The sequence below is a fragment of the Syngnathus typhle genome, linkage group LG1 (assembly GCF_033458585.1).
Source record: "Syngnathus typhle isolate RoL2023-S1 ecotype Sweden linkage group LG1, RoL_Styp_1.0, whole genome shotgun sequence".
NCBI classification, from domain to species: domain Eukaryota; kingdom Metazoa; phylum Chordata; class Actinopteri; order Syngnathiformes; family Syngnathidae; genus Syngnathus; species Syngnathus typhle.
In genome coordinates, this window is record NC_083738.1 from 3,895,229 (window position 1) to 3,911,259 (window position 16,031).

A 16,031-nucleotide genomic window follows, 5' to 3' on the forward strand; every position below is an offset into this window, starting at 1 on the left:
TGTCTAGTTGGAACTTTTCTACCTCGCACACCAGCTCGGGCTCCTTTCCAGCCAGAGAGGTGACATTCCATGTCCCAAGAACCAACTTCTGCAGCCGGGGATCGGACCGCCAAGGTCGCCGCCTATGGCCGCCGCCTAGCATTCTTTGCAATCGACCCCTTTGGCCCTCCTACAGGTGGTGGGCCCATGGGAAGGGGGACCCACGTTTCCTTTTTGGGCTGTGCCCGGCCGGGCCCCATGGGCGAAGGCCTGGCCAGCAGACGCTCGCCTTCGAGCCCCAACTCCAGGCCTGGCTCCAGAGTGGGGCCCCGTTGACCCGCGTCCGGGCGAGGGAAAACGAAGTCCATTTATATTTTTCTTGATAAGGCCCGTGCTTTGTCTGGCCCCTGACCTAGGACCTTTTTGCCATGAGTGACCCTACTAAGGGCATGAAGCCCCAGACAACATGGCTCCTAGGATCATTGGGACACGTAAACCCCTCCACCACGATAAGGTGATGACTCACGGAGGGGTGCAATCATTTTTGTTTCTGGAATTTCAAAAATGTTTACATTAGCGGAAATGAGCTGTCCTCAATGTCGCTTACAAAGGTGAGTAATTCCTTGTAGCAGGTGCAACTCAGGATATAGCAATTTTGCACAGTAAGGTTGCAAGGTTTCAAAGTGATCTTTTCATCACTTTTTGTGACCCCTAGGACGTCATAGAGGATTTGCCTGGGAAAGCATTGGCTAGGTATAGAGTTTACATGCCTAACTCAGTGCAGATTGTTCTGAGCAAGGTGCATGGCGATGCTGGGTGTGTGGGTCTGGTAAAAAATTTTAATACGTCAATTACGAGAATGCTGACGTCACAGCCCACACTCGAAATTCGGCACTGATGGAAATAGCGCGGAGTGCGCCGGGTTTGTACTACTTAGTACGTACACGCACTTCTGAGTGTGCAACAAGCTTTTTTACATGGCTTCCGGGAGTAAATGCGTGGGCGGGCGCTACTGGGGAAACATAGTAATTGCAGGGAAAATGACCCAAAACAATGTATAATAATACAATTTATTCAGGTTTAGTGGGCCGGATTAAACGCCCGCATCCGGCCCGCGGGGGGCGTAGTTTGCCCATGTATGTTCTATACACTACAACTAATAAAATTCCTGAATGTTCTCACAGGATGATATCTTATCGTTACTCTTTGACAAGAAAGGCTGAGTAGAGACTGGAAATACTCGTCGTGTGACATGAATTTTCATTAAATGGAGCGTCTGTTATTGCTCTTTTGTCACGTTTTGATGGTGCACGCGCTGTGCGACTGTTTGTGGCCGGGTTTGCCAAATCCCCCCCGCCTATTTAAGCCTCGTTTACAGTGTGTTTAGCGGGGTTTTATTTTGAAGTCTAAGTAGAGAAAACCTGGCATCCTTGAACGAAAGTGAACTGCCATTCAAAACCATTCATAGGTCCCAGAATGAGCGTGTTCCCAAAAAATGTTCACAAAGCAAAAATGCGCTACGTTTAGTTCATGTTCATCCAAATTATGAACAAATTCATGTACTTTTGTTCATTGAACACGTTCAGGTGCAACACTGATGTTGATACTCAGGATCAGATGTTAAAGGCCTCTACGGGTTTGAATGTGCCCCACATCGGGCGTTCATGTTTACGAGCCATACATTGATACAGGAAGACACAGTTCCTTGTATACTGCTGCTTTGATGGAAATGGTGAAGTTCCTGCTCTGAAAGATCCTGTAGCTAAGCCTACCAAAAGGAGCAGAGGCCAGGCTGATGCAAATCTGGATGTTGTCAGAGATGTTGTAGAAGGGTTAAAGAATGCTTCCTTGGTATGTAGATGAAATATAGGATGACAACAAGGGGATGAGCATCGAGGCAGAAGATGGGCTCCTATAAAGTTTTTAGACTAATGGTCTGCAGCATTGGTTTATAAGATGGAACCACAATTATAGTGCACTGTAATGAGCCGTTTGTGACTCTTCATTCGTGACTAGAATAAATTGTGATGAGAATTAATTGTCATAGGATATAATATGCCAATGTTTCTCATACACAACATTCTCTTGATGTCCTGACAGAAGTCTGTTGTTTTTGGCTTTTTGTTTATAGCTCAGGCTCTGGACAGCCAAGTCCGAAAAAGGCTGTTGAAGATGGTCAAAAAGATAAGGATGGCTGTGCTTATCATCCTCGCTCCGTTCAGTGGTTGGACCTCAGTCAGTCAATGCTGTTTGATGATCTGTTTGGAGAGTACCGCACACTGCTGTGGGCCCGCTGCAGCAAAGCATTGTGGCTCCAGATGCATGTACCACATGGAGCAAGAAGTACAGGGAGCATCAATCTCCATGACAATCACAGGATCTTCCAAGTTCTTCAGATTTTTAGACAGGTTTCAACCACAGGTGAGAAGATAACTACTGTGCAGGGTACGTATATTATAGTCAACTGCTACAAACATCCTGAAAATTGTCAGGTTATGCTATTGTTGATAAGACCACTTCACAATAAAATGCTGTTGTGAGTCATTTTCAATTGCACGAGTATTCAAGCATTGCTCCCACTACTGGTGAAAAAATTAAATGTTTGTTTTACGAAGGAACGCTTTTACTTCTCAGCTCTCAAAGCACAGTATTTGCAAGATTTTAGACACAAAATAGTGACTCGCTCTGCTGTCATGCTGCGGCTGACAAAAGAGGCTTTCACACTGCAGTAACCAATTCAGGAACCTCCCCATCTATCTGGGTAGTTTGTGTACTTCCCTTGTTCACATACAGTATTGGAAGGTTCCCCCAGGGTCTATGAGCCACTGGGTTCTTCATCTACCTACTCGGAATGTTTGAAGGAGCATGCTGTCGGTGCTGTGACAAATGCTGTTTGGTTGCATTAACTTGGAAGTGTATTTTTGGTTTGTGTTGCTTAGGCTGCAGATGTCGGCTAGTCGGCCACTGCCATTACGTGACTCAGAGTTAGTTTGCAATAGGGTTGGGCATCAATAACCAGGACGATCCATCGTTCAAATTTTAGAAAGTTGGTGCAACATTTTACTTAGCTGCATCTTCACTGGCTGCTGCTCTCAACAAGCACGACCCTAGTGTGCAGTTAGTTTCAGTCTCACTGTAGCAATAGTTTCACCATTGCAATATTAAAGGAAGGGAGAAAAAGAAATTGACAGGTTGAACAGATGATGAGGTACAGGCTTTCCTCTGCAATACCCCCTCCCCTACTGACACATCATCCATACAATTTGAATAAACTACCTCGCCCACTGTTGCTCGGTGTGAACGCAAACTAGCAGGCGCACACACACACGCACATACACACACACACACACATAAAATTCCTGCTATCAGGAACTTCTGCTACCAGGAACTCAAAGTTCTTGGGCTGTTTTGACAGGGGTTTAGGACAGGCATTTACAAATGGCAGGCCACGGCTCAGGTCGGGTTAGCGAATTACTGTCAAAGATTAAGGATATGAAGAGTTGGATGATTTTGGAAAAAAGATTGACCATTGCAAATTGTCCATAGGTGTGATTGTGTGTGTGAATGGTTGTTTGTCTACATGTGCCCTGCGATTGGCTGGAAACATGTTCCGGATTGTACCCTACAACCATGGAGAGGATAAGTGGTAGAGAAAATGGATAGATGGAGTAGGAGAGTGCAGGCAAAACAAGCCAAAAATGTATTGTCAAAAAGAGAAAAAAAGGAAAAATAGGTATCGGGAACAAAACTGAAACACAAGAAAATGAGTGCACCGCTGGCCTTATCTTAAAAAGTCTGGGGTAATCGGCCTCCAGGTGTGGCAGATCGGAGCTAATTAGCTGGACGAAGGAGGCAAGGCCAATAGTTTTACAGAAAACGGCCTAGGGCCTTATCGGGGATGGAAATTTAAACATTTCCCAACTGATTCATCAAGTAGTAATTGACAAAATAATCAACAGATTTGTCATTTATTAAATCACCAGTTGAAGCCCAGATGTACACTATAAAACAGGGGACGGGAACCTTTTTGGCGGACAGAGCCATAAATGCCCATTTTTAAAAAATAATTTCCCGTGAGAGCCATACCATTTAAAAAAAAAAACAATGGGCTAAATACAATTAAATGCATGTATTTTAATTAAGACCAAGGATTTTTTGAGTGTACTAATGTATTCTTTTCAAATAGCATTTTTATATTGAAGCCTAGAAAAAAAGCTCACCATTAATGAGACTTCTGGGGCTGCATCGTTTAGCTGATGGCTTTGTAGTCCGGTTGATATGCGGTGAGGTTGAGTTTCATGCAGGCGTTGAGGCTCTCATCAGTCATAATGGCCCGATCGTGAATGGTTCTTGCTGACAGAGGCATGTCTTTTATCCGTTTGAGTATCTTTTCTTTATCAGTGAAGTTGTCAAAAAGTTCATTAGCCACGTCAAGCATAAATGTTGAAATACTCGCCATCAGTGAATGGCTTTCCGTTCCTCACAATTGCTAATGCGCCAGCAAAACTAGCTGAATTAAAGTGACCTTGTCTGGTCCATACACGGAGTTGCTGTTGACCAGCTTGGACCTTCCTCAGGACCTCTTCACATGCTTTCTTTCTGCTGTCCCCAGCTGGGTATTTGGTTGTAAATGTAGCATGTCGTGTCTCAAAGTGGCGCTTGATATTGGAGCGTTTCATTGATGCAATTTTGTCATTGCATATGAGGCACGTAGCAGAGCCTCCTCTCTCCACAAATGCGAATTCTTCGGTCCACTCACTCTGAAATGTTCAGTAATCGTCATCTTTTTTTCTCTTCGTCATCTTTCTTGTTTGCCTGGCACACACCAGCTAGCTAGCTGAAATTTTAAATAAAGCGGATGGAATTTTACCTCTCACAACTCCGTAGGCACCGTATTGTCCAATAAAAATCGCGCTTTTTTTGTCCGACCTGGTGTCACCCTTCTGTACACCGAAGGGCAGCTGGAATTGGCTGATATGATGCAACCGTGGATTTCAGCAGTAGAAAACAGATGGGATGGATTGCAAACGTGATCATGTTTTATATTTTGAAAGCGAATTTAACATTTTGATTTCAGTAGGTCTATTTTTTACTTTGATAATATAACAAAATTATTTATGACCTCAATTGTGTAAACAAATGTCCGATTTATCCGCGAGCCAGACGCAGTCACCAAAAGAGCCATATATGGCCAGTGAGCTATAGGTTCCCGACCCCTGCTATAAAACATATTAACAGATGAATTCTGCTTTTCTTATTTATTGTGTCCGAGGTAAATGGATTGAGACAAGTTCATTAGTAGAGCTGTAATAGGTCAACAAATGGATCTCTTCTGCACATTGGTCAAACATTGGAGTGATTTATACTCTTATTTGATTAAGTTACCGTATTTTTCGCTCCATAAGGCGCACTGGATTATAAGGAACACCCTCATTGAATTTTTTATTTTAGAAATTATTATATATATATAAGGATTAAAAGGCGCATAAAATAGAAGCTATACCGCAACAAACTGAGGTTGACTAGGGTTGCAGTATGCATCCACCAGCCAATAACCAATGAGCCCTCACTAACCTATCGCGTTTCTCAAACTATCTCCTATAAAAGTGATCGGAACAGACTAAAGTTCAATCTAACACATTGGTACTGCTTACTTATGTTTCCCTTCCATATCGATCCGTAAATTTACTCGAAACATTAACGGAGCAGCCTATTTTGAAATGAAATAGCCTCGTGCGTATAGCAGCTATCATTATAGCATTAGCCACCCGCAAACTCCCAAAAGCCTCAGCTCGCAGACTCCCATGAGCCTCAGCAAAGTGTAAACAATCGCGTTTCTCAAACGATCTCCTATAAAATGATCGGAACTGACTAAAGTTCGATCTAACAAATTAGTACTGCTTACTAAGTGTCATGGCGGCCCCCTGTAAACAATCACGTTTCTCAAACTCTCCCCCATAAAAGTGATCGAAACGACTAAAGACCTATCTAACACATCGGTGCTGCTTCTTTATGATTCCGTTGGACATTGATCCGTAAACGTACTCGAAAACATTAATGGAACAGCCTATTTTGAAAGGAAATAGCCTCGCGGGTACAACAGCTATTCAGTGACACCCCCTGACCACGGTTGCCGTAATGCTGGGAAGTGATGTGACCTTGTAATTTACTAGTCGTACTAAAATGTACTGAAACATTTTGGCAGAGCGCTGTGTACAACCAGTATGGATCAACAAATTCATCAATTTATCCACATATAAGGTGATCTGCATTATAAGGCGCACTGTAGTTTTTTGAGTAAATTTTAAGTTTTTAAGTCCGCCTAATAGTGCGGAAAATACGGTATGTCTATTTAGTAGATGTCAAGAATAGTTTGTATTCAAAAGCCATTTTTATCAAAGTCAAAGTCTGCTTTATTGTCAATCTCTTCACATGCCAAGACACACAAAGAAATCGAAATTACGTTTCCACTATCCCACGGTGACGAGACATAGTACACGATATACATACAAGTAAACAACGCAAAATAAAAACAAGAAGGCACAAACAATGAATAATAAGAGTGATGTATAAAAAAACAAATAACACAGTAAAAAAGAGCAGCAAAACGGAGCAAGAGTGCACAGCAGACAGTCAGAACAAAGCGCAAAAGTACAGGACGCTACGCAGAAGGGGGGAGAGAGTTCAGTACCCTAACAGCCTGGAGATCACAAACTCCGCCAGTGGCGATCAGTGCTTGCATACCACTACAGAGTCCCGGCACCATTCGTCACGGATGTAGACATTCCACCTCCTCGCGATTAAACCCTCGTACAATGGCCCGGTCCGCCCAATAGCACGCTAGCCGCTCCAGATGTACAGCAGAGTCCGGAATGTCGACGGTCTCAGTGAACACGAGCACACAGCAGTTACGCACTGTCCGGTTCGTAGATCTCAGCAGGCGAATGTAAACCATGTTGTTGTCCAGCGATCGAACATTCGCCAGAAGAATGGAAGGCACGGGGGCTGGGTTGGCCGCCAACCCGGCCCGCGCTCGCCCCTCTTCAGCCTCCTCGCACACCGCTTCCGACGCTTCCCAACCGGGGGAGGAATAGCAGGCGAGTCCGGTGATGCTTCAGGACGGAGCAGACCGAGCTCCTTTAATGTCCCCGCTTCAAAGTCCAGAACGCCACAAAACTCGCTTTCGCCGATGTCGAGCAGAACCAGCCCGCGGTACTTGTAGCACGACTCAGTACGACGAGACGAACACATAAAACTGTCGGACAAACACACATTAAACGACAAAACACTAGGGGTGTAAATCGCGGGTTTTGTCACGATACGATATAATATCGATACGAAGAACTACGATACGATATTTGCCGATATCTTAAATCCTGCTGCGATTCATTCACGATATATCGCGATATAGTGCTCTACGATCGATTTTTTATTTATTTTTTTTAATAAAAAATATAGAACAATATCCTGATTTATAACAATTCATACGCAAAATCAACAAGGTACTGCAAACTCTTTATTTAGGAAATTACAAGAGTATTGTAGTATACAAATTGCTTACTTTAACACTGAACTTTGATGTCGTGTTTTTTCTTTAAATGTGCGGCGAGATTTGTGCTCCCTGAATATTTGATCACCGCATGGCAGGATTTACAAACTGCACGTGTCTTGTCCGTTGAGCCATCTTTTCTTTGGAATCCAAAGTGCTTCCAAACAAATGACTTGAAGCCTAAAGGGGAGCAAATTTCCTCGTCTTTTTGGACACCAGCCATAGCACCAGCCCAGGAGCCGCGTACTAGTTGGCGACTCCCCTTTCACGTGCGTGCTCTGCTCACAACACAACAACGCCGGGCGCACTGCTCCCGGAAAGAGGAAGCAAGCAACAATGAACTGGATTTCAAAATAAAGTCGCGTCTAATGTCCGAGGTCAAACACGGCGATATAAATCGATGTTTACCTATAGCATCGATGCCAATAAATCATAGAGCATTATATCGATTAATCGATGTGTATCGATGTATCGTTACACCCCTACAAAACACCGTTCGGGCGGGACAGAGAGAGGCCGCTGCGTGTGCACGCGCCGCCATCTTATTGTGTCTAAATGACATTTTTATTTATTGCAGATATACATCCAAAGGAGTGCAAAGCCATGCTGGAGGAGTTCAATGTAAATATGTTGGTCAGTGCAGCACATGCTCAGTGGGACTCTGGTTAGTGTCTAAAACAAACACACACACACACAAAAGACAAAAGACTAGATTTCATTAGCAATCGAAAGTGAGGGAATCTATACTGTTTGGCCTTTACATATTACCGTTTTTTTTCCGTGTATAATGCGCGAAATTTAACTAATTTAGTGTCCTAAAATCTGGGGTGCGCATTATACATGGGTACAATTTTTATTTATTTATTTATTTATTTATTTATTTTTTAAGAAAATCATGGTACAACAAAACCAACAACAGGACTGACCGACAAAGACGTGGAACAAAAAGACAGGGTGACATTACCAAAGACAGGAACAGAAACCAAACAGACATCATGACAGTAACACATGCAATGATCCGACGGTGAGCGAGGGGCAGACAGGACTTAAATACAAAACACGTTACATTGATTGAGGTGACACAGGAAGGGAGGGGCGACGCGAACAGAAACTATGGCAACCTAGACACATAGCAAAACTGGGGACGAGACATGACAAATCTCCCTCGAAATAAAACTTGAAATCACCTTTCTTCTTGTTTGTTGTCAATCGCGCATCGCATTCAGCCATCCTGCCCAACACACTTACTCAGTAAAATTCATAATTGACGACACATCGTTTGATGCGATGGTGCAATCCTTGATGGTGTGTTATTGTCAAATATTGTTTGGTTTTTAATCTCCATCGCAAACCGGATATCATACGGAGGCCGCCATTACAGATGCGCAGAACGATTGCGCAAGACACGTCAGCTATATAAAGAGCGAGAGTTGTTTTCTTCCTATTAGTTTCAATTCACAGTTTAATTAGCAGTTTCAATCAGCAAATAACAAAATGCGTATTACAGGTAATATTTTATTTCACAACACTTCGCCTTGTTCCTTTCGTCTCTGCTGTTCACTTCAAACACGCTCCATACGACCGCAATGCTCTCGTATCAGACGCTTGCTCGATCACCTGCTCGTTTGCTGTCACAATGTATCCTACACAAATCCGAAACATTTGTTGCGGCTCCGAGTCATGACGAGGGGCAAGTTTTGGTTTCCAAGGGTGTTTTTATTCCTCTTCAACGTCTCTCCCATACAGAGCCGCCTTTTTCACGTCCGCACGCCTTTTTCACATGTCCGCACTGACCGCGGTGGTGCCTTTACGGGCAGTCGGAGAAATCAACGCCAACAAAAAAAATTACATCCAGCCTAGTTAAGACCATACCAAAGACTATAAAAATGGGACCCATTGTCACGGTGCGGAGTAGAGAAATGGAGCAGGGCGACCAAGTGCAGCTTGGACCAGGGTTTATTGCAGCAAACTCAAAAGACTCGGCAAACTGACGTGACTAAACAACCAACTAACAAGACTAACAGACCAAAGCGTGAAACAAAAGACAGGAACCAAACAAACCGTGACCGTGAGACATGCATTGTCCACATCTTACGCACAATGCTCCGACGGGGAGTGACCCGCAAACAGAACTTAAATACATCACAGGTAACGAGAGGCAGGTGCGTGTGGTTACATTAATCAAGGGCACACAGGAAGGGAGGGGCGAGCACACAGACACATAACCAAAACTGGAGACGAGGCATGACAGAACCCCCCCCCCCACAAGGGACGGCTCCCGACGTCCCAAAAACCCAACCCCCCACGGCGGCACGCGGGGGGGCGGGGGAGCAGAGCGCCGCACTCGGGCGGCGACCAGGGGCAGAGCGCCGCACTGGGGCGGCGACTAAGGGCAGAGAGCCGCACTCGGGCGGCGACTAGGGGCAGAGAGCCGCACTGGGGCGGCGACTAGGGGCAGAGAACCGCACTGGGGCGGCGACTAGGGGCAAACAGATCCGCACTCGGGCGGCGACTAGGGGCAAACAGATCCGCACTCGGGCGGCGACTAGGGGCAAACAGATCCGCAATCGGGCGGCGACTAGGGGCAAACAGATCCGCACTCGGGCGGCGACTAGGGGCAAACAGATCCGCACTCGGGCGGCGACTAGGGGCAAACAGATCCGCACTCGGGCGGCGACTAGGGGCAAACAGATCCGCACTCGGGCGGCGACTCGGGGAAACAAAGCCACAATCGGCGGACACCCGGGGAAACAGAGCCGCAATCGGCGGACACCCGGGGAAACAAAACCGCTATCGGCGGACACCCCGGGAAACAAAACCGCAATCGGCGGACACCCGGGGAAACAAAACCGCAATCGGCGGACACCCGGGGAAACAGAACCGCAATCGGCGGACACCCGGGGAAACAGAACCGCAATCGGCGGACACCCGGGGAAACAGGACCGCATTCGACGGCATTCGGGGAGTCCATGCCGCAATCGGCATTCTGGGAGGCGGAGTTGTGCGCAGTAGCAGGAGTCGAGCATGTTGCCTTCCTAGATGTGGGGTCGGGTGATGATCGCAGGTTCGGGCGCTGCTGGCACAAGGACCAACGGCGGCCGTGGGTCCAGCGTCGCTGGAGCAAAGTCCGATGGCAGCCGTCGAGCCGATGGCCCCGGGAGGAACCCTGATGGCGGCCGCGGATCCGGCGTCGCTGGAGCGAAGTCCGACGGCGACCGCGAGTCTGGCGTCGCAGATGGGCGAAGTCCGATTGCAACAGCGGAGCCGGTCGCACCGGGAGGAACTCTGATGGCGGCCGCGAAGCCCATGGCGCTGGAACCTGCTCGAACGACGGGCGTGGATTGCGCGTCGCGGACGGGAGCTGATGCTGGAAGGTCCAAGCCCTGGTCGCTGTGATGGTCGGAGCATTCTGTCACGGTGCGGAGTAGAGAAATGGAGCAGGGCGACCAAGTGCAGCTTGGACCAGGGTTTATTGCAGCAAACTCAAAAGACTCGGCAAACTGACGTGACTAAACAACAAACTAACAAGACTAACAGACCAAATCGTGAAACAAAAGACAGGAACCAAACAAACCGTGACCGTGACCGTGAGACATGCATTGTCCACATCTTACGCACAATGCTCCGACGGGGAGTGACCCGCAAACAGAACTTAAATACATCACAGGTAACGAGAGGCAGGTGCGTGTGGTTACATTAATCAAGGGCACACAGGAAGGGAGGGGCGAGCACACAGACACATAACCAAAACTGGAGACGAGGCATGACACCCATTGCCTCCCTGCGTGTGTGACGATCATTGGGACTTAAAAAAATAAAATTAAAAAATTGGGTGCGTATTATACATGGGTACAGGCTTTTTTCCAGCATCAACGTGCCATTTTTAGGGTGCGTATTATACATGGGGGCGCATTATACACGGAAAAAAACGGTAGTTTTGATGCAAAGTAAATCATTTGGGGTTACGTACATTTGACTTTCGCTTTTTCTTTTACTATGCGTGGTAAATCATATTTGATGAACATTCTCGTGTCTCTTTTGGTATCGATGAAAAGAACACCCTGTCTGAACTCGCTCCCCCGTTCTGCGTAGCGTCCTGTACTTTTACTGTCTGTACCGTCTGTATGCACACTGGCTCTTAATTGTTGTGTTATCTGTTTATTTATTATTTATTATTACTCTTATTATTTATTGTTTGTGCCTTTTTGTTTATGATGTTTTTTACTTTTGCGCTATGCTTGCTGGCTCCATTTTGCTCCTCTTATTTATTGTGTTATCTGTTTATTTATTATTTATTCATCACTCTTACTATTGATTGTTTGACTTTTTGCCTTCTTGTTTTTATATTGTGTCGCGTACATGTATGTCTATCGTGTTAGGTGTCTCGTCACCGTGGGATAGAGTAAACGTAATTTCGGTCTCTTTGTGTGTTGTGACATGTGTAGAGATTGACAATAAAGCTGACTTTGACTTTGACTTTGACTTTTCTATTGAGGTTAAGGCTAATGATCCTTCTTGTTGATTGGGGAACTCATTCATACTAAGAATAGACACATTATCAGATCTGACAAGTTAAATGTCACTACAAGCACTCTTTATTGCAATAGGAAATCTAGTGAAGCCAATAAATGTATGTGTAATTAAGTCAATAAAAGCTTGTTATGTACCTCAAGTATATTTTTTGTAATATGTGTATACCGTACCATCCCCTCATGTTGTCCTTCGCTCATCATTTGTCTTTTCTCAGTGGTGTGCCAAGGTTTGGGAGCAGCTGAAAAAGACAAGTGTCTTCTGACAGCCAGAAAGCAACACAGCAGGTCTTTCGCACTTTCATCAAATCAGGATGACAGTGTGATGATGTCTGAGACCGCAGAGTACTTGATAAAGCTCACTCAGCCTCTGCTGTCCTCTCTTTCTTACTGCAATGCACCAGGTAAACATGCTGTGGTCAATACCAGTGTCTCAGCCTGTCGCTGATGTCAAAATGTACCTTGGATTGATGAGTGACAACAATTTTAGATCTTTGCTCAGGACGACATATCATGGAAAATCCACTTTTTTTGCTTTCATATTCATTTTATTGTGCACTTGGAGTCTCCAAAATTGTAGAAAAGTGTGATCTATCCCTTCAGGTGTTGCAGAGATACTTTTATGGTCTGTTAGGGTGCTATTTTTCACTCCGTTCAGTTTTCTCCATTTTCTACGTATTTTTATCTATTACGTCACAGTCTTTGGGGGGGGGGGGAGGGCTACTACCAAACAAGGTAATGGATGTTGCCAAACGGTTTTGCAAATCCGCCATTAATTGCGGCGACTTTTGTATTCCAAAGTCAATATGCCAAAAGTACAAGTGGGAAAATCAAAATGTTCCGTTAATCGACACAATTGTTCCACCGTACCCCAGCATCAGAACCTCAACGAGCCTGTGGACTACGGTTAACTAAAATCCATATTGTGGTAACGTGGGATTGAGAGGTGAGACGGAAACAGTAAAAAGTGAAACAGTAAAAAAAAGGTCCGTCGTGTTCAGTGTCCTCTCGCTCTGGGTCAGAACATGTATGGTTTTGTGGATAAGTCTTCTTTTGACATATTTTAATCAATTAAAAAGTTTGTGCTACAACGCAAGATAACTGTACCTAACTGTAACACACTACAAATATGTACGACCGAAGAAGACGCGTCCACCCGTGGCCTGGAGGGGTTGGGGTGTGAACTATCTCGATTGCATTTAAAGAGACTGCACCAAAAACAGCTTGCTCGGAGCCGCACCTCAGAACAAGTATAAAAGAGAGACTTGTGATGCTATCAAAATGAGGAATTCGGACAAAAGCATCGCTGTTCCACTTCATACAGACCACAACTGAATGAGTAAAATGGAAGAATAAATGTGATATGTAAGCTTTAAAAACTTTCAACTAAACAAGCAACTCCAACAGAAGTGAATAAACGTGTAACAGTAGGTTAAATTTTGAATAATAAGAAACAAAAAGGTTTGAAGCCAGTCACAGATCTTGTTGAATACAACTCAAAGGGGAAGTCAAATAAAAAAAATCCTTACAATATATTTATGCACCCCCACGAGACTGATGTGTGATATGATTTAAGCAGAAAACTCTACCTGTTTCTGTCCATCTCAGGGATCTAACATTTTGCCTTGTATTGCTACTTCTTTTTGACCGAAATTACGTCACAGTGTCTCAGCTCGCTAACATCACACGAACAAACCCACAAAACAAGTGGGCTGTACCGGAGCCCTTGGGCACCGTGACACAATGTTATGAGCTTTTCAAACTACACATTTTTGTCATTCATAAAAGTCGCACGGTTAGACTATGAGATAAATGTCATTCTGTGTCTTAAACTGGGCGAAACGTCACACTACAAGTCCGTCACCGACGAGACCCCGCCCAATTGTCGCGGGCTTCTGTCAAGATTCAGTCCATTGGTGCAGGTCCCACGGGGGACAGGACAAGGAACTGTTAAAGTCATGTCAACAGAGGCATTCTGTGCGTTCTCTGCTCAGAAAAGCAAAAGAAAGAAACTATGGACACCATCCCGAATGATGGGGTGAGTGTAGCATGGTCTATTTCTTGAATTACACCACATATGCTAATCAGCTTTGCAGTTAACGTAGCCCGAGTTGTGACATGACTGATGACTCAGGCGTAGACATAAGTCGCTCCGGTGTACAAGTCGCACCAGCCATAAAATGCGTACTAAAGAAGAAAAAAACATATACGTATGTCGCACCGAAGTACAAGTCACATTTTTGGGGGAACTTTATTTGACAGAATCCAACACCAAGAACAGACATGAATAGGCAACAATAGGCTAAACAATACGGTATGCTAACGTTACATAAACACAAACGAGGAACAGAAAACGTGTCTGACGTAACATATTAACAGTTATCCAAATAACTAACATAAATAACAAGTTTACCAAACCATCTGTGTCACTCCAAATCATTAAATCCATCGAAATCTTCGTCCTTTGTTTCACACACAAATCACAATTATATAACTGTGACATAACTGATAGATTTCTACTACTGGCCTCTTAGACACTTTACAACTCCAGCACAGTTGTTAGCTTCTTTTTCTGTTTCAGCTACTTTGAGCTAGTTCTTTTTCTGTTTCAGGTACATTGAGCTTCTTCCCAACATGGCTCCCTTTCCACAGGTTGACTGTTAGCTTGACATTAGCTACATTGCAATTGTCCACAGTGTGGGTCATGTCAAAGGCCTACCAGTTCCTCTCCTCTTGGAGCCTCAACAAGTTCTTACTCATCACACAAGGAGACCTCAAAGTAAGCTGTCAAATGAAAAACAATATATTGTCGCACAATATACTATACATTTATCAAAAGTCTTGTCAAAAGAGTGCTCCAGGACCCTTTGGGCCAGAGGTCACTGACATTGAATGAATGGGCCAGGCTGTGTCTGCGTTCCTTTGAAAATGTTTGATGGGTTAGCGCAGGGGTGGGCAAACTTTTTGACTTGCGGGCCGAATTGGGTTCTAAATTGTGACCGGGGGGCCGAACCAGGAGCAGATGGATGTAGTGTTTGTGTGAAGTAATATAAATGGCATGTAAAGGTCATTGCACAAAAGGTTTTTACTTTTAGTAGATACTAAAGCATGGATATTAAAAAAAGGTTTTTGAAAACAAATGCATTTATTAACAGCATTAAAAAATATTTCACCCAAAAACTACTATCAGTGATTCTTATTAAATACGACACTGTTATGATGAATAACATTTTCCATCACTTCAGCGCCTGCAGGTCAGATTTATGAAATATGTATCTAATGAGGCGAAATCAGCTTGAACTCAAACGTTATGGAAGGATTTGGTATTAAAAAAAAAATACTTGAGATCTGCAGATTGGTATAAAAAAATACTTGAAAGATCTGCAGATTGGTATAAAAAAAACTTGAAAGATCTTCAGAAAGCGAAGAAAAATAATTTTAGTGCATCATTTATGCCATATATTCTATGGCCAAATGAACAAAGCAAATTCATTTAGCACCAAGCGTGCAGTAGATGCAATTTATTGACTTTTGTGGGCTACTAAATATGATGACTCGGGCGTAGCTTACCGTAAAATCCGGACTATTAGCCGCACCGGATTATAAACCGCACCAGCTAAAATTGGGGGATATTTTAGTTTTTTTCTTATATAAGCCGCACCGGACTATAAGCCGCACGTGCACACGCGTTTTTTACAAAGAAAGACCGTTCACAGAAAGCCTTTTTAAAGTTTTAATAACATACTTTAACATGTCTTTCTAAACATTGCCTGTGACGCAGCAGTAGTACCGCAGCAACAAGGAAGTGTGCACGCGAGTTATTAACAAAGAAAGACTGGACACAGAAAGCTTTTTTAAAGTTTTAATAACATACCTTAACATTTCTTTCCAACGCGAGTTATTAACAAAGAAAGACTGGACACAGAAAGCTTTTTAAAAGTTTTAATAGCATACCTTAACATTTCTTTCCAAAC

The 16,031-nt window shown here is 44.2% G+C and overlaps 1 protein-coding gene across 12 annotated transcripts in view; it reads left to right on the forward strand.

Moving 5' to 3' along the window:
• ccdc142 (coiled-coil domain containing 142) overlaps positions 1 to 16,031 on the forward strand; it is an 83,198-nt gene that overhangs the window by 39,712 nt on the left and 27,455 nt on the right. For 9 of the 12 annotated variants that reach the window (XR_009713812.1, XR_009713815.1, XM_061273243.1 and 6 more), the window contains 4 exons: positions 2,111 to 2,424; positions 8,106 to 8,192; positions 12,276 to 12,461; positions 14,670 to 14,836. Coding sequence is in view for 10 of the 12 variants with exons in the window: in XM_061273243.1 (XP_061129227.1) it covers positions 2,111 to 2,424; positions 8,106 to 8,192; positions 12,276 to 12,461; positions 14,670 to 14,836 (754 nt within the window). In the remaining 2 variants the exon portion in view is untranslated. The remainder of the gene's footprint in view (positions 1 to 2,110; positions 2,425 to 8,105; positions 8,193 to 12,275; positions 12,462 to 14,669; positions 14,837 to 16,031) is intronic. The other 3 variants (XM_061273244.1, XM_061273262.1, XM_061273270.1) reach the window with 3 other exon arrangements.